We start from the raw sequence: 19,562 nt of genomic DNA, 5'->3' as shown, positions 1-19,562 counted from the left end.
TTAGTTTATTCATATTTTAGGGAAAAAAGTACAAATTGTGAAATTTTTATTTATTACAAAATTGCCAGTGATTTCAATTGTAAAATATTGTCACTCCAACCCATGACCCATCCAATTGATTCGATTGATTTCTTTCTGTACACTGCAAAAAAACACCCTGAATAATTACCTCATCAAAAACGACTTGATGTTGATCAGGTAGTAAATAAATATTTATTTATATAACAGCAGATCATTATTTATTTTTTTATGTGATAGGAGGCAAACGAGCAGACGGTATTACGTAGGTACTTTCAATGTGTTATATGATTTTACATTCACCCTATATGAAAGGGCCTACTTAGCACCCCGCTCTACGCGATAGAGTCTGGTTTAAATTTACATTTAATAGTTTTACACCTGTTGTAACATTATGGAAGCAATAAACTATTGAGTATTAATAACATTCTCACAAAGTGCTCTACATTAGTGACTGAGCTACTTCTTCTCAGCACTGACCCGTTTGTTATCCCGAAGCAGTGCCCCTATTGCGCTAATTTTTAACGTCTCTAATATATTGGCACTTCTTCACCAGTTGCGCTCCGTTTTTCATTCCAGCTGTGGTGCAAATTCGGTATCGCGGTAAAGTTCACGTGCAAACAAAGACAAAACAACGGATTTAATCACTTTCCATTTAAAAAGTCCTCAAACCTTATTTGTTCACTAAAACACAGCAAATGTTCGTGAAGGCGTTTGAGAAAAAGTAGCTTTCTTTCAGCTTTTATACAAATTCAGCTTTTACACAAAGAAGCAGTTGCGTTTTGTTTTCGCCTTAGATTAATAAAACCTAGATAGATAGTCAGTGCACGAAAGGTGAGGCAATTTTTAGGAAGCCGGCACGGCTTACCCGTAAACGTCACATGAACTGTCAAAGTGAAAAATTGGTAAACACGTCCGACGAATTTTAATTATTTNAATAAGCCGATTATTTGATTCCCGAGAAGTCGTTGAAGAGGAATTACTTAATGAATGGTAAAAAAGATGGAATACGTCAGTCAAAGGGCGTCACTTATATATGTAATTTCTTCCCGAATGTACGCGAACGTCTAACTAGGCGATGGTTAGAAATCGACCATTGCTTGTCGCAGTTCCTCACGGGGAATGGCAACTTTAAACATAAACTTCACTAATTCAAACTACTTAGTTCCGTCTCCTTTTTGCGTGTTCCACTAATGAATTCAGTCATGAGCAGTCTGCCCATCATATTATCTTGTGGGAGTGTGATCTTTGGAAACATGAACGTAATTTAATGCTTAATTCAATACAACATACCTACATCTGTTTCCGTAATTTATTACACCGATCTTGTCGCGACAAGGAAAAATTTCCGTGCTTTTAAGCGATTTTGTGAAAAATATTATTGGCAGGTAGTTGCTAATTGCTCATAAGATAAATGCCCCCTTAATTGATATTTATTGTCCGTGGTGCATAGTCTTTTCTTAAAGGTTTTAAACCTTTGTTTGTCATCTGTCATCCGCTTTGCAATGAAGGGAAGTCGAACCTTAATTTCGAACTCCTCCTATGTTCTTCTGAATAATTTCGTTGCGGGTCCAATGACAGTTTAACTTTCCCCCGGGACAAACTTGACCTTCATTGGTTGGGGTTTTGTGGCGGTCAAGCCGTAGATCCTGGCTACACAGGAGTTGCAGTGGTGGGAACGAGAGTTGGGAATAGTCCCGATTTTAGTTAAAACTGGAAACGAGAAGACAGTGATCTCACTCGATTACTTCTAAACTATCTATACAAGATATCGAAAAACTGATTATTGATCCTGAAAGTGCTTCACGAGCTCTTTCAAACGGTATCAGTAATAGGTTACAGAATTAACTGGATCTATCCGAAAATTCAATGTTTTCACCAATTGTTCGCCGTACAAATACACTTCCTTTTTTATGAAATCGAGACTTTTAAGTCGATTTATCTTATTGTTATTAGGTCGGTACTTTGAATTCAATAAATAAGTAAGTACATGATGCGTTTTGTTTTTGTTAATTATAAAATAATTAAAAACGTATTAAAAATTTCCCTACTTTCGGGAAAATCGCTTTCACTGTCTACACTCCCCAACAAAATTGACACTAATGACATAAGTTTTTTGCCTCACTCTTGACGAAGCGTTTGTATGAAGACTATCCATCTAGGTTTTATTAATCTAAGGTTTTCGCTTTAACTAGCTGTCAAAGCGACACCGCGATACGAATTTGTGATTTTTCGATCGTCGTCTAGTCGCGTTGTAGTTGAAAATTTTTAGCGGGGCCCAGGGTAGTACTGGGACGTGTAAAAGTGCTTTTTAAAAGCCCACTTGCAAAAATAAAACGAATTTAATGAGTTGAGTTTTTGAGTTTGAGTTTTACATTAACCAAATCTCTGCTTATTATATTCGAACTATCAAGTTAAACTGTGGATTTTGCATTTTTTTAAATAACTTTTAAGCGATGCTAAGACTCTACGGTAAAGAGTGATTGTGACCTTTTATCTAACCTTTCTATCATGTTGACCCCTGAAAAGAGGTAATTTTAACTATGCATTGAACACATGCTTGGCCAACGCCGTGGGCAAAATATTTTTCTACACGAATGGACTGTGAGCGCGCATGCGCGGCATAATGTGCACTCGACTGGATTATTACTTCAGTGACTACACTTTTGGTAAGAGTTTGGGACAAAATAATATGTTTACCTTGGAAATTATACAAATTAATTTAATACAAACAAACATATTATACAAGGTGGAAACGATTAGTGATCTCACTCGATTATTTCGAAACTATGCAAAATATCGAAAAACTAGTTACTGATCCTGGAAGTGCTTCACGAGCTCTTTCAAATGGTACCAATAATAGGTTACAGAATAAACTGGAACTATCCGAAAATTCAATGTTTCCAGCTTCCATACTTTTGGAAAAGCCACATAATATTTATCGGAAAATCGCATCTATTACAATTACATAAGATGATTCAGTATTAAGCTTGATACTGTCGTGTGGACTTACACATAATTAAAAACACAAAAAATCAAAAGTTTCCACAAAAAACGCACCTAAGAATTTCAAGAGCGACTGGTAAGTATGTATGTATATGTAAGTAACGAGCAACCTAACCCAATAGAAGGAAATTCCAATGCAGACCCAAAAGTGTGGCGACCGCGTATTTTCTCCTGGGAGGTACCCTGGGAGGTCTGAAGTACACGCTAACGAGCTGTGTTGCGCTAATAAGGCTTCGAGATTATAGACGCGTACGCATCTTATAATAATTGATCAGTGGCTCTAGCACGAAAAGCTTTCGACTTACAATCGTTTCCGTATTCGAAATGCCATCAAAAGATTTAGTATGAAAACTTAAACAGAGCCCCGAGAGTGACATAAAGTGAACTCAGTATGGGAAATGGTAGCACGAAAATAATTTTGACTAAAAATTGTTACGTTATCGTTGAATTCGAAGGCTGAGTATCGAATTATATTGAATACGAGGTACTGTGAGCTTACATCAAACGTCACTAGTGAGCGCGTAAAAAAATGACATTAAATGTATGACGGATTGTACAGTAGACACTTTCAAGAACTAAAATCTTCATATATTTTAGTTCTTGAAAGTATGAAGATTTTAGTTCTTAAAAGTTACCGCTAGGGGCGCTGTACAATCCGTCATATATTTAATGTCACTTTTTTACACAGTCGACATCGAATGTGTTTGACGTAAACTCACACTACGCCCCCAGGAGGCCAGCCGTTTACCTGAAAAAACTAGCGTAGTGGCACCAATGATCGACACTTTAAGGAGATATTGGGCTTCTTATTAAGATTAAAGGTCATTTAGTCATATTTAAACCAAAAGTAACGATTGAGCATGATAAGGTATATTCTTGAGATAAGAATAGGATGTATTATTTTTATTAACTATACACGGACTAGAAAAAAATCCCAAAAAATGAANAACAGCTTTTACAGCTTTTTCTAACTGCTCGGGAGAATATTTTTTTCTCGAACCAATCATCGACATATATTATTCCCCAATAATCGACACTTGTCGATTACTGGTAGCTCGACTATGAATAGTTTACTTCAAACATCTACTAAATGCGCAAAAAAATAAGAACTATATTCGGTTGTCAAATGAAAAATGTTCCAAAAAATTACTATCGACACGTGTCGATTATTGGAAAAGTCAGTTTGTGAAAACCAGTGATCGACACCAACATTTTACTAATATCAAAATAACATTTTAAATTCGTTATAACAAAAATGGATTCTATAGTTCTTAAAGTAACCCGTGAAAAAGATAAAATTCAAATAAGTTACAATACAGTCGTGAAATTAACAAAAAATGTACTCACTTCCCTAAGTATTTTACTAAGAAATGTTGTTATTTTCACCGGTACTCCAGTCGCAATCAGTTGTTATACTGCCATTTTCAAAATAAATTGGCGGATTTTGCTTAAATGTCAATGGGAGGCAGTCAAAAGTGTGCTTTCTATGGTACAGTGTTGACATATTAAGAAATCGATTTTATACTCTTATTTTATTGAATCAAAAAATAAAGTGTCGGTCATTGGTTCTTGTCGGTCATTGGTGCCACTACGTTATGTTGACAAATAATAATAATGTGTTGTTCGTTGGACGTATATATATTTAAAAAATACTTTAGTAAAGGGCTCTGGGGGGTCTTTGGGGTTGACGATGCTTGAGGGTAAGTTTTTTTCATGATTGGAGGCGTAGATAGTTTAGGAACTTCGAAACGAACCTTAGCTTCGTGAAAAGTAAATAAGCGAAAAAAGATTTAGGAAACCAAGCAGATATACTAACTGCCTAACGCACAATATGAGACCTAAATATTTTACACTCGACTGAAACCATGGAACCCTCGTTATAAACCTGATTTTCAGTGGAAAACCATGTTGCATGATCTTAACAGGCAACATTGACACATAGTACAAACAAACTCTACATGATGAAAAAACATTAAACTTAATTCACAGCAAAGTCATAGGATATTGATAAGTTATTATCTTTTAAATGTATGTAGAAGCTAGATTTAATAAGTTTCTGGCAGTGCAATATAGTTAGTAAGTAAGTCTTACTCATAATATTTTTTCTGTATTGACTCTACTCCTACGAACTCGTCCATCTGAAAAACACAAAACAGCTAAAGTTGCTGTTGCTTACCAAGTTGTGTAGGCGTTAGTTAGTGAAGCTGAATACAAAGTAAGTATTTTTGTGTGTTAGTTATATGTTTTTATCTATTGACTAGCTTTCCGCCCGCGGCTTCTCCTGCGTTAAAAAAAAGGCTGTTTTTGGGGTTTTCCCGGAAATTATTCGATTTTTTCTCGCCGTTTAAACCATACTTGGACTTCAACGAACATTAAAAAAAAAGAATTATACTGTTGGCAGTGTGTATAGGTACGAATCCAGAATCAAGCAGTCAGTAAGCAACTAGCTTACATTTTCAGGTTTATTGGATAAAAAAAATACTTATAGCATTTTTATTTCAACAAATAAATAAGTAAGAGATTCCAACTGATGAAGATAAAAAGGCGTTAAGTTTTAACATAGAAAATACTCTGGTTTTAATTAGCATTTGAATTCATATTCATTAAGGACATTCAGGGGTGTTTTGTCTAATATCTGGTAATCCAATGTCTGGAAGTTTACCCTACTTAGGTACCTAAAATGCTACAGATCCCCGATCACATCCCCAAAACAGGCTCTGGATTGGAAACCCCAAGGAAAACGTAAACGTAGTCGCCCCAAACTTGGCGGCGCACTGTAGCAGACGAGGCGAAGAAGATCGGCAAGACCTGGAACGAGATCAAACGCGAAGCTCAAGACCGAACGCAATGGAGGACTGTTGTGGACGCCCTCTGCCCCATCTAGGGGACATAGGACATTAAGTCAAGTAAGTCAAAATGCTACAGTGTTTAGTTTGTTGTACTATCGTCTGTACTTTGATGCCTTAGTCACCCCGACCTTCAGATAACTTTTATTGTTTGTGAGGAAATTATTTTGCCTAAGCTAATTATAGAACTAATCCTACCTAACAAATTTGATCCGTCTAGAATTTTAGTATTAAGTAGGTAGGTACTTTAACTTAAAATAGTGCAAGGTTTATTGCTTGTAAATTGGCTTTAAAGAGTTCAGATTTATGGAGAAGATTTTGCCCTCCATTAAGTCACGAAATCATGTCTTATTGTAAAATTTCTAGATGTCATTTCCCTAATAATGTCGACCAAATGGAAAACATTCTAATATGACTGCATCACCTTCTGTATGAAGCTTGAAAATGCATAACGTATCATTATTTAAATATAGTCGAGAAAATAAGAGTAAGCAACAACAATAAATCTAAGATTAGTCAATATGTCAAAGCATAGATTAGATTAGTCGTCTCGAACTACAGGATGTGTGAACTAATTTAAAATAAATAATTACATAAAAACATTATAATAAGTTCATAGAACAGTCAGATTATCATTTATCTTTAGATTAGATACTGTGACAGAGGCAGTTAAATCCATTTTTGAGTCAGTTTTGTCTGACTTTTGCCTGCGGCTTCTCTCGCGTTAATATTAGAAGCCCTCCCCACCCTTTAGGGGTTCAATTTTTAAAAATCCTTTCTTAGCTAAAGAAAGTCTACGTCATAATAACTGCGCAATCTACTCAGTGTCCAGCTGCATGTTGATTACAAAGTAACAGCTGTTCAGCCGGTTTCCATGGACTTTTATAAAAATACTAGCTGTGCCCGGGACTTCGTACGCGTGAAAACGTTTGACTAAAATTTCCCGTTTATGCAAAAATTTTCTGTACTGCCCCGCCCCTATTAGCTGTAGGGTGCTGTTAAATAGCCTGTCTTTTGTATAACATTACTAAAAACAAAGGTTGACTCAAAATAAAAACAGAATAGCGGTCAATACCTTGCCTTGTCTTGCATAAAAAAAAGATATCTACAAAATTGAGTTTATATTAGCGCATACAAGAATACATTTAAAGGCCCACCCTGTATCTTTATTATCACATTAGTTTATCCGAGTCTTTGTCGTGGTAAACCAGTCGTCACAGCGTCGGCAAAATGAAGGCATGTGTGTGGATCGGCGCCTGCGCACTGCTCCTTGCAGGTAAATATAGTGCGATTTAAACAAAGCTAGTGCATTCCACGAGTGTAATATTATTGCAATTTCATGGATAACTATACCGTGAACACAATATAAAGATAACTCAATAGAATAGTGACGGTATGTTTGTGTGTGTGAAAAAAAAACTAACCGGAAAATGTGAGTAGGTACCGATTTAAAGTGCATTAACACTAACTTGTTTTACTTATAATTCACTTGCATTTTAGAATTTGAGTCAATGATCAAGAAAAATACTTTAACGAGCAAAATGCCACACGAATTCACACGATGGGGCAAAATTTATTTAAATGTCTTTGGCTGGGTTCTTTTTCTTTGGTTTATGGCGTATGGCGATGAACTTGCGTTATTTCGCCACTGAGGGCACACTATTCCGCCAATGTCACGTGCGCAGCTTTTACACAGTGGTTGTTAAAAAAATAAAACCATCTTACTTTAACTTTGACAAACGTCAAAAATCTGTCAAACTCCATACAAAAAACACCGGATAACGTTAAAGTTACGGTCAAAGTTAGGTGGTGCAACTCTGCCTTTATTGAAATTCGTAGGTATTTCAATGTTTGTAATTGTAGCATTTTTATATAGCAATCTGTCTTTGTTCCTTGGATCTCCTCTATGGACATATACTTTTCACTATTTTACTTTAATGAGTCATGCTAGTAAATACTGTTTTGCTGCATTAAAACATTTATTACCACTACCTAGGTACATAAGATATTTAGCTTCATATGCCGTGGTTGTATACTTCAGTGGCAAGCTGTATAACGATGCATTATTATTGTTTCTTAGTTAGCTATACATATGTATTGTTACTCTTTGTACCTAAGTAGGTAATACATAGGTACCTACTGGCTGTGCACGGACAAAGTCGCAAGTAAATACTGATTGCAAATAACTCTTGATTGCAATCTTAACCATCTACTCTGGTGCTTATTATCAGTAAATACACCATAAAGGGGTCAGGACATTTAAACACATGCTATAGCATCTGATTTTGAAATACGTGTGCTTTTGCAATAAGATTGTAGAGTCCGTGATATTTTTATAATGCATATTACAACAGTCAACATTACAGGACCTCTCTCTACCTCCTTCCATCATCAGAAACTTTCTTTTAGACTAAGTTGAGCATCTCTTGGACTAGTAGGTACAGACTGGACTGGTCCAGAATCCAGACTAGTTAGTTAGATTATTGATGTGATCAGTAGGTACCCCGAGCACGAACAACCCTCGTGCACAACCGTAGTGACGCTGTTTTGTTTTTTCGGATTTATGCACTTTTCATTAAAAGTCCGAACACCTTATTTTTAAACTAAAACACAGCAAATATTCGCTCATAATCGTCGTATTCCTTGCACAACCGTAGCAGCGCTTTTTGTGTTTCATACAAAAACAATGGATACTTACCTTACCATAACTGGAACGATATTTATACGTGGTCAGGATACAGTGGAACAACTAAATTAATTATTTTACTCCCTTAGCGTGCGTATAATATTAAAAATTGACATTCAATCCATTAAGCAATCTCTTGACTATTATCTAACATTTGTTATGGATTACGATTCAATTTAAAATCGTAGCGAGAGGCGAACTTTTGAACAAAATATATTAGGAATTCTCTAGAAAACCTAATGTCATTTTTGTTACAGGCAACGCATTGGCAACTGACGTGACCGTCGTCAATCTCTCACCTGGAGAAACTTTAAACACTAGAATTGTGGCGTCATGGACTAGTGGTCAAGAAAATATCAACTGCTACCTGGATACTCCCACGGGAGAAACCATCCCATTCAGCAGGGATCAAGATAAACTCGACCAAACGTACGATACAGACAAGTTTGCGTTACTAGAATTTAACCCATTGAGCCCTTGCGCCGTAGATGTCAAAATCATTGATACCAAAGATGAAGGACTCTGGACGCTGCATTACAAAACAAACACTGAGCAAACTGGCAGCAAATCCTACCAAGTTAATTTGGAAACAAGTGAGTACCTAGAAAATAGAATAAGAATAAGAAAGTCTTTATTCAGCACAATATGGTAGACAAAGCAAGAGTAAACATAAAAAAATGGTGAATAGGCGCCCGCTCAGCAAAAATCGCGACATGACACAAACGTCATGCCACAGATAATATAATACATGCTAAGAAGCTGGTTTTCAGCGGGAACCAATGCGTGATGAGGATTGCGCGCCTTTCTGGTCGAGACCTGGGGTACCTAAACGATTCTCATGCAATCGAAAAAAGTCACATTCAAAAAATAATTCGAAGATTGTTCAGAGGGTTCTGTTAGGTTTTTTCGACTATTTACTTCAGATTGCTTAATTTTTCATCATCATTAACCATGGTAAAGGAGAATGGGCATAGTGGTTAAAAAGGCTAATAACTATGGGTATTGATCGTTTATTACTGCACTTTTTAACCTTCTTTTAGTTATATTGGGTAGTTTGGAGTACATTTTCTAATACCACAGATAAGTAAGCTAATTCCTACTTAGGCCTGATTCGAACAAACTTTTATCCGAGAATAACTCCTAGTATAACTGGCATATTGAGAGTTTCAGTATGGGAAATATGTCGAAATGTCGAATAATTTTTACTCTTGTTTGGTCGAATCCACCCTTAGTGAAATTACTGCTTTCAAACCTGAATTACCTATTATAATTTTCACTATAGTTTTTCCTACATCTAAATAAACGTCTTTTCAAATATAATTGGTTATGGCTATTTTAGCGCCTATCGCGATCCATTTTGCCCATTCTCAGAAAAACAGGTGTTTTTTTACTTCAATTTATGTGTGCAATGCGATATTCAGTACCGTAATCTCTAATTCCTATTAGAAAAGCTAATAGAGGTCGTTTGATTGGTTATTAGTATCATAATATAGCATACTGTCCGTATGACTATAATGTATACTGATGGAATCTGTTTAAGGATTAAAATAATTAATCATCACGACATAAAACCACTTTATTCAAGTCACGCTTAATAAATGTGCAATAACAAAAATGTCTTAAGACTCAGATTTCATACACATAGAAACCTTATGCTCATGCATGTGATTATTTACTATCAAAGGTACACCTGAAACCGAAACTGAAGAGGCTATCGAAGACAGACAAGTCGAATATTTGAATGGGCAAATTTTCAATACTGCTATTGGAAGCAGCCACGAAGTCAGAATAAATTACAACGATTTCATTAACACCGAGAGCTGTCACATTGTTGCACCGAATGAAAAGGAATATAATTTCGATGATACTGCTTCGATGGCTGCCCTTGGAATTAAAGCTTTTAGAGACCTTCATACAGCGTGTGGCGTAGAAATTAACGTAGAGACCGAACAGTCTGTCGGCCGGTGGACTCTCCTTTCCAGGGACTCCAGATTTTCCCAACGCATTGAGAGAAGATTAAACATCACTATCAACGTCGAAGGTAATATTTGTCAATGTACATTAATTATCGATTTAAATTCACATATTATTATCATGTCACGTACAATCGATAAGATCAAAACAACGCAGATAAATTCATAATTAATTCCTTGATACCTATTCGTGAGCTGGAACTTTTACTTTGCAGAAAATGTAGGGGCATTGCCGGCAGAGGTCACTTTCTGAAGGATTTCACTCTACGTCCGTTTAGCAGTTCGTTCGTTTCAGTCGAAAGACGTCCAGTGCTGGAAAAAGGCCTCCCCCAAGGTTTTCCACAAAGACCGGTCCTGCGCCGCCCGCATCCAGGCACCTCCCGCGACCTTCAGCAGATAGTCGGTCCACCTAGTAGTAGGCCTGCCGGCTCGTGGTCGCCACTCGAGAAATTTTCAGCCATCAGCTCTTTCCTTGACACCTGTTCGTGACTTTTAATTTTACTTTGCAGAAAATGTAGGGGCATTGCCGGCAGAGGTCACTTTAACTAATGGCAGCGACTTCTACGTCCGTTTAGCAGTACCCACGCATAACCATGGCACCTGCAAACTGCTCGGACCTAACGGGAGAACTGATATCCCCCACCATGTCGATGGGAACCACATATCTGCCTGTGGGTTCATAGTTCCAGACGTCCAAATGGACTACGCAGGGACATGGGAAATTGTGTACGGAGATGCGATAATCTATAGAGCGGCTACTCAAGTAACTGTAAATGGTAAATATGTTTATGCAAGTCATTTAATAGCTTTAATTATTAAATAGTAAAGATTAGAACTGCACACTTCACTTAAGAACTAGTTGAAGTCGTTACAAAATAAGAAGGTAGGCACTTGCTTTAAATTATCACTAAGTATAATATAGAAATTAATTAAATTGATAACGTATAACATGGGATTAAGATTTAGGTAAGTTAGGTATTATAGTCTTATCAGTGTAAACTTCATTGACTGTAGGTACAGTCAGTCAACTTTTCAGTTGTAATATGGCACTTACTGCAACTGTATAAGATGCCACAATGTTTAGATATGTGCGTCATCGACTGTACTCAAACTTTCATTGCTTACAATGTTAGCGAACTTATGCCTAAGTACATCACAAAAGAAAATATCATATCCGTAAGTAAGTTAGTTATCAACGTAATCACAATAGTACATGATTAGCTTGATTTATTTGATAGGTTGGTAAAAAGATCTGAATTATTTTATGAATCACAATAAATTATAAGTACACAGAGTTTTAGGTGCCAGATCACAATGATTTTGCTAATATTGACTTACTTGACTTATGGTCCTATGTCCCCTAGATGGGGCAGAGGGCGTCCACAACAGTCCTCCATCGCGTTCGGTCTTGAGCTTCTCGCTTGATCTCGCTCCAGGTCTTCCCGATCTTCTTCGCCTCGTCCGCTACAGTGCGCCGCCAATTTTGCCTGGGGCGACCACGTTTGCGTTTTCCTTTTGGATTCCAATCCAGAGCCTGCTTAGGGATGTGATCGGGGTCCCTTCGGAGAGTGTGGCCAATCCAGTTCCACTTGCGGCGCTTGATCTGCTGGTCGATCGGAATTTCGTGGCAGCGTTCCAATAGCTCGACGTTGGAGATTTTTTGCTAATATTACCTACGCCTAAAAAGAGAATAACTAAACCTGCGGAAAAAGCAGACATTCGATATTTTAATGATATGGTGCAACCTTTCTAATAAATAGGGATATGTATTGTCATTGCTGAAATTCAAAATAACCTCTTTAAATTAAAATATCTAAGTCTATCTATGGTATAGTGGTAAGTAGCCCATTTCTTTCAAATCCCCTCTGGATCCTGGGTTCGATACCAATTATGGGCAAATTTTTTTCTGCTCGGGGGGGCTTGTTCAGAGACCTCCACCAATGTTGTTATGTGGATTATCCCTTTCACCTTAGACCTGATCATTACTTTTCTTTCATAGGCAAAATGCAGACCAATGCGGTGTATTTTTTTATATTTTTTTAAAGATTATTAGCAATTTGTATTGCACTTACTAATAGTCCCGTTAGCCCCTCTTGCTAATCTAAATATGCTTGTGTTGCGAGTGGGCTCACCACAATAGTCAAACGGCGGTGGGATTCGATCCCGCGATCCCCGGATCTCGAGTCGGCCAGTCCGACCCCTTCACCGTTCGACTATCGTGGCTATAAAATAAATTAAAATTAAAAACAAACAATAATAATTTGTGAATTTCGAACAGCTGCATGGGAAGGAGCGGTGACGAAACTCGAATGGGTGAAAGACCGTCCAGTAGACGTGGAGGTGGGCCCAGAAGACGCGGTCTACTGCAGCATCACAGCGCCTGAAGAGGTCGCAGTCTTCGAGACCTTCGGCCGGTGCCGCATCACGCTGGATAGGGCCACGGATCAGCATAGCGGCACCTGGACCATGGTAGTCGGCGCTCCTGGCAGAGTGCTGACTGAACAGCACACTCTTACCGTTCATGTGAACAGCGCTGGTGAGTCATCAGACTGTCATCTATTCTATTGCTGTTACTTTACTTGAGGCAAATGGAGGGTTTATTCTACGCTCCTACGATGCATGATATTAGCATAATATTTCACGCGAAGTCACCACCCACAAGTGTTAGTGTGGTCCTATTCTACTCTGCTGCATCCAAAATGGAGAATTCAGGTTAAATCCTCTTTGCTTCTGTTAAAATACAAAGGTTTGTGTTCCTGCAGTGAAAACTAATATCCTGATGATAACCGCAATTGATGCATAAAAAAATGTAGTATAACATTTTATTTAATCAAAAATATTTCTTTCTACTTCCTTCTTTAAATGAGTTTTTAAACTAGTGACTAAGCAAGTCGTTGCCCTATAAGTATGTTAGACAAGTACTTATTCACGCACGAGAGCCTTTATCATTCGAGTATAACGCGATAAACTAAGAAGAAAACAAACGAATGCATCACGAATGCTCAAAAATTTTCCACCATTGGTTTCCAGAACCTCGTCCTGAAGTGGTCACTCATGTGGAAATGAACCAGCCCGCAATCCTGCTCAAATGTGCCATCGAAGGAGACCACACAGTCCGCATGTGCAAATTCAGGGAGCCCTCTGGACGCGTGCTCATGGCTTCTCAGGGTGTTGGCGAAGACCGGTACAGCTTCCATGGAGCTGGCGTCAGGTATAACTTATTTATTTGCACACTAAAAACACATACAACACAATAAGTACTAAAGCCTGGTCCGTGAGCACGTAGAATCCCGTCCAATGACCCCAAGTTACTTTTTTATGCTTAACAAGCTACCTGTCCTGCCTTTGACCGCAATCGCACCTGAGATGCAGTCTTGGTACATATTTGCCCTGTAAGTGCCTATTCACTCTCGCATTGAAAAGTTTCTGATAGTTACTGCAACTCTGTAGATAAACATAGGGTACGATCACTGGCAGAAGCTGGATATAACAAGCCGAAGACAGGGTAACATGGAGTGTATTGATAAAGGCCTATGACCAGCAGTGGACTACTGTAGACTGTTAATGATGCATACTGCATAGGACAGTTTTGAAGGGACGTGTCTCCAGTTGTCTATAGCATCACTCTTTCATAAGTAGTGTCACGGAACGCAAAGTGTTTCTTAAAGATATAAATAGGTACTTTATTTGTTCTTATAAAATATTTTTAAACCACCTGCTAATTGCTTGGTTGTGCAAATCGTAATTTTCCTATAATTAAAAGATAACAGTCGCACGCCACGTTAAATAAAACATGGAATAATTCAGTAATGAATAAAAATATCAGATTCCTACAATAGTTTTTATGTAATCGCATTATCCTTATCCAATTATTTAGATAGCAACAATTAATGCGTTATCGACGACTTGGTCATCAAGGTACAGAAGTTACGACATCAAATAATATGTAGTTAGTTACTAGCGTTTCCTCGTGACTTTGACTGCAAACGTTACAAATTCACATACAACAATAACATCAAAACCTGGAACACTTTTAGCACTTCAGACATTTTTGAGCAGATTTATAATTTGACAGAATGCGCCTTTTCCCTACCCTCACCAACCCTGGTTGTCTATGTATCAATTTCAACTAAATTTTTGGAGTAAGTATTGTTTATTAATAGTTGAGGTAATAGATCAAGCATAATACGAGTATGTTCCATATTGACTCTCATCTCCTATTTCGCCCCCTTAAGATTGGGGACATTCTGGGGCAAAGCTCACGTTCACGTACCGGAAAGCGTAGCGTGAGACGACAGACGTAACAGACACAAACATTTGTACTTAAAATAATTACGAGTTACCTGTAATTCTAGAACGATTAGTAAGATCTCTTACGTTAATTCTTTCAGCCTAGCTTCCAACGTGACGACAAACGACTGTGGTCTCCGCATCACGAACCCTGAGGCCGCAGATCTGGGCATGTGGCGCTGTTCCATGGTCACCAGCGATGACGAGGCCTACCACGGCTTCCTGCGAGTGGTCTGGCCGTGGGCCACCGCCGATGACCACACTGTATCCACAGGTAACGATTGCTAATAATTTAGGGGTTACATTGACCAAGGGAGCAGTTTATAGTATAGGAACAACTTATCTACTTATATTCTATAAAAAGTCACTTACTGACTGACTCACTCATCACGAAATCTCAGTAACTAGAGTCTCAAATTTTGCATGGGGTTCCTTTTAGAACGTAGGTTCTCACTAAGACGGGAATATAATATTAATAATTCCCCAAGCGGGTAAAGCGGGATCCACGCGTACGAAGTCGCGGGTGGTCGCTAGTTATAGTTACTTATATTATAACTAGGTAATTCCCATTTAAAAGTCGAACTAAAAAAGAACAAAGCAGAATAAAATAAGAAATTCATAAAGAACTTAAAAAGTATTAATTATGTTATCAATTGATTGGCAGTGGGAATGCATCTTAATCCAATATTTTAAAAGTTATTGCACATTGATAAGAAAACCGTCACGTAATTACTTTTAGATAGGTATGTGGTTTTTTGTTAATATGGCATCTTACAGCGTGCTTGGAGAACAAGAATTTTGTTTTTCCTTAGACGGTCTTTATACCAATAATACTCGTAATCGGGTTCTTCTGTCTCCTTGAATGCACCTTTAACTTATCGAACTGCATCTATAATCAAGTTATTTATATTTTCAGAACCCACCCTGGCCACTTCTCACAACCAGATTTCAGCGGTAGAAGGTGACGAGGTTACGATGAGCTGCTCAGTCCAGTCCGTAATCCGGTACTGCTACTTCAGGGCACGCAATGGAACTGTCTTCAGCATTTCTCCCAGTAAGTTGGATTTTGTAAAAATTGCATTTACATTAAAATTAGGATTTAATATCAATGTCCCAGGAGTTTAATTACAGTGTCTTAGGATGTTCTTGAATTCGCCGATTCCAACCGGGCGATGTGGAAATAATGNAAAGTTTCAAAGGATTCAATTTACTTTTTAAGTAACCCATCTGCGTGCGTGCCTCGTGTTTTGTTTCTCTATTTTTTGTCTACTGTTTCAAATAAAATGTCACTAAAATACTTTATAAAAAAATTGTAATGAAAAATATACAATGGTAGGTGTTTTGTCTTTAGGTAGGTACTCGCATTAAAATGATCTTTGCAATAATATCGACTGGTTTTTGTAGATAACGCTTTCTCCCTTTTCGTTAACTTACACTATTTATGTATTTATCAGCTTTTCTTAGCTTTAAAAGTAATTTTCTGGGGCACTAACCATTGTATTAGTATAAAAGGGTTACTATACAATATCTGCATGGTATTTTTTACTCCATAATTCTATAAAACTCGAAATGACTGTACGAGTCTATGAGCGCGCGAAGGAGCAATGCCATCCCGGCGGAGGTAACGGGCGGTGTGACGTCACGCGCTAAACGGTCAAGTGCGAGTTGATTTTTAAAACATCCAACTTTGAATGCCCATAGAAAATTCAGTTTTTGAGATATCGAAAAAATTCTTTCACTAATATTTTTTATATTTTATGTTTCACCTTTTTACATTATAAAATAATTACACTCATCTTCCTCATTGGGAAGCCCGTGTTCAGCAGTGGACGGCCTGTGGCTGTAATGATGATGATGAATTCCAACTTGTAAAAAATCAGTTAGCGATAGCTCAGTGACCAATAGAAATGAAGCTTGGGGATGCTCGCTAAGGGATAAAATCTGGTAAATCTAAATAAAACCAAAGTAATTTTCGAAAATTGTAGCAAGCCAAAATACTACATACGGGTTTTAGTGGAGACTTGTGGTGACCTTCGTTCATTTCAGCCAAATGGCGTCCAGTGCTGGACGAAGGCTTCCCCTAAGGCTTTCTATAACGACCGGCCCTGCGGTCCGGCCACCCGCATCCATTTTCGTCCCGCGACCTAGTAGGAGGCCTGCCCACGCTACGTCTTCCGGCCCGTAGTTGCCACTCGAGAACTTTTCTGCCCCAACGGCCATCGTCTCTACTTGCTATGAAATTTAAATCATTTTAATGTATTTCCAGGTACACAATCTGACGTAATGGAATACGTAGGCGCGGGCTTCGACGCGGGAGAGTGCGGCATCAGGTTCAGGAACCTCCAGGAAAGAGACTCTGGAGCCTGGAGCTGTCATGTCGGATTCACTGACGCGACTGCTGAAGAGCAAAGGGCTTCCTTTAGTGTTAATGTTCAACGTAAGTTTTTATAATGGAATTCTATCAAGTAAAAAACATAACTAGGTAGGTACTCGTACGTAAGTAGGCACGTCAGAAAAAGATTTTTGGATTTTTCGGTTAATCTTATCATCCGAACTCTGACTGGTATGTACTCGTATATTTATATTTCCCATGTAGGAAAACCAATAATGATCAATGATTTAATTAATGCTGCTGACAACGCCACTCTTGTAGCGAAGTTTTGGGCTAACACTGTAGGTTTGTTGTCGACATGATAAGAAGAAGAATAATGATAAAAAAAATGTGAATTATGTTTTACCATGTAGGTGTAGGTAACACTAATCGCGTCACATCATATAAAATCTAAACTAAATGTCTTATCATTTTCAGCTCAAATTGCTGTACAGCAGCTTCTTATAAGCCCACAGCAGTTGATCGTACAAGGCAGAGTCCACGATGAACGCGCTTTGGAGTACTGCCGTTTTGTCCGCATCGACGGATCTGGTAAGATCAAGAGGCTAGACAAAAGATGAACATAAAATTTCATATTTTCCGCAAAATTTATGCAGTATAGATCGTTTCATCCACGAAAACGCGCCTCACCAATCTTCCGCTAATGTTTGAGTGTTATCGGTACACGCTAAATCATCCATGAGTGCACACGCACACTGCAATAATGACGCTCGGATTGCTCAGATCAAACTCCCCGCACCCCGCGCTTCTCTTGACCAAAAATTTATGGGGCGCGTCTTCGTGAATGAAACAATCTATAAGTGCAAACATATTATTATGCAGTGCTTCTGTTTCATGCATCATTGCTTCTCACTCTTATTTGCCAGGAGCAAATATTATTTTATTATTAATATTAACAACCATTAATTCAAACCATTCTTATTTCCCAACCTGCATTTCATAAGCTAAACAATCTTCCAGGGTTCAACTCCCAAACTTTGCCTGCGCGCTACACCAGCCACGACGACCTGAGCAGAGGTCTCTGCAGCATTACCATCGCCGACCCCACCATGCTGGACAACCACCCCTGGACCGTGGCCGCCAAGATCCTCGGCCAGGAGGTCGAGGTGTACGGCTCGTCTGACCACACTATTGAGATGCCTATAGACGAAACGACTCCATCGCCCCAACCGCCGCATATCATTTGTAAGTAGCCCTTTCTTCCTACATATTTTTACCAGAATCACTCCGTTCACTTGCTCCTCCTATGTTCTTCTGATTAATTTTGTTGCGGGTCCAATGACAGTGTAACTTTCCCCCGGGACAAACTTGACCTTCACTGGTTGGATTTTTATTGGCGGTCAAGCTGTAGATCCTGGCTATACAGGAATTGCAGCGGTGGGAACGAGAGGTGGGAATAGTCCCGTATCTCACCAGCTTAATGGACCGACAAGCTGGAGATAAAATGCTTTACTATTATACCAAATACTGAACCCCAAAGTATGTAGAGTGTACTATGAGTATCATCATCATTTCGGCGACAGGACGTCCACTACTCAACGTAGGCATCCCCCAATGATTTCCATATTGCTCGGTTCGTAACAGCCTACATCCAGCATTATTTCGCTACCTATTACAAGTATAACAAGAACTAGAGTGATGCTCAAGACATAGCATTTGTTACCGGCAGGATTCGAATCCACAACCGCCGCTAGCATTGATGTCAGTGAATTATACATACGTATATTACTTTCAGTGGTCCAACGAAACTACACCTGGCTGTTATTCTTCTTGCTGAGCATGTCTCTCATGATAATTGTTCTTTCGCTGACGTCCAAGAAAAGCCGCGGCTGGGTCCACCGCAGGGCCACCACCATTCGCAACAGCTTCCGAAAGCAACCACCGCCGCCCATGGCGCCTGTCAACCACACTCCTATGGCTGCATAAATAAAAAAGTGTGCAGAAGAATGTTGGCAAAAACTTAATCTGGGCACTCTATAATTATACTTGGACGCTACTTAATGTGAGTCACATGTATGTGGAAAATTAAATGTGAGGATTTGAAGAAAATTCGGATGGAAAATTTCATTGTTGTGAAACATTGTCTGAAATGAATTACTTAGGTTTTTGCCAACATTACTCGTACATTTGTTTATTATTACATTTTGTGTAAAGAAATATATGTTATGTTATGAATTTCTGTTTTATTTGGCACTTAACATTTACTATTTTTGTCAGTGCGTAAGTCATTTGCCCCATATTTTTTTTCAGATTATACTATGCGTTCATTTATTGCCTACCTACGTCCTATAAAGTACCATACATGCCTAATTATTCCAGAAATGTACCTATCTTAGAATGAGAGGTTGGAA

General features: G+C 38.4%; 1 protein-coding gene across 1 annotated transcript; it reads left to right on the top strand.

Annotated features, from left to right (window-relative positions):
• The first annotated feature begins 7,041 nt into the window (after window positions 1-7,041).
• On the top strand, window positions 7,042-19,301 carry LOC114350613 (uncharacterized). The gene is made up of 12 exons (XM_028301480.1): window positions 7,042-7,146; window positions 8,814-9,149; window positions 10,241-10,597; window positions 11,039-11,305; window positions 12,808-13,065; window positions 13,560-13,740; window positions 14,921-15,093; window positions 15,736-15,873; window positions 17,086-17,256; window positions 17,629-17,742; window positions 18,172-18,396; window positions 18,947-19,301. The coding sequence occupies exons 1-12, from the start codon at window positions 7,101-7,103 to the stop codon at window positions 19,135-19,137; spliced, it is 2,457 nt and encodes an 818-aa protein (XP_028157281.1). The 5' UTR covers window positions 7,042-7,100; the 3' UTR covers window positions 19,138-19,301.
• Window positions 19,302-19,562: the final 261 nt, after the last annotated feature.

The sequence above is a fragment of the Ostrinia furnacalis genome, unplaced genomic scaffold (genome assembly GCF_004193835.3).
Source record: "Ostrinia furnacalis isolate ACB-3 unplaced genomic scaffold, ASM419383v2 OfSCF0924, whole genome shotgun sequence".
Taxonomy (NCBI): Eukaryota; Metazoa; Arthropoda; class Insecta; order Lepidoptera; family Crambidae; genus Ostrinia; species Ostrinia furnacalis.
Note: the sequence above shows the minus strand (reverse complement) of the source record. Positions and strands in the feature narration are given on the sequence as shown.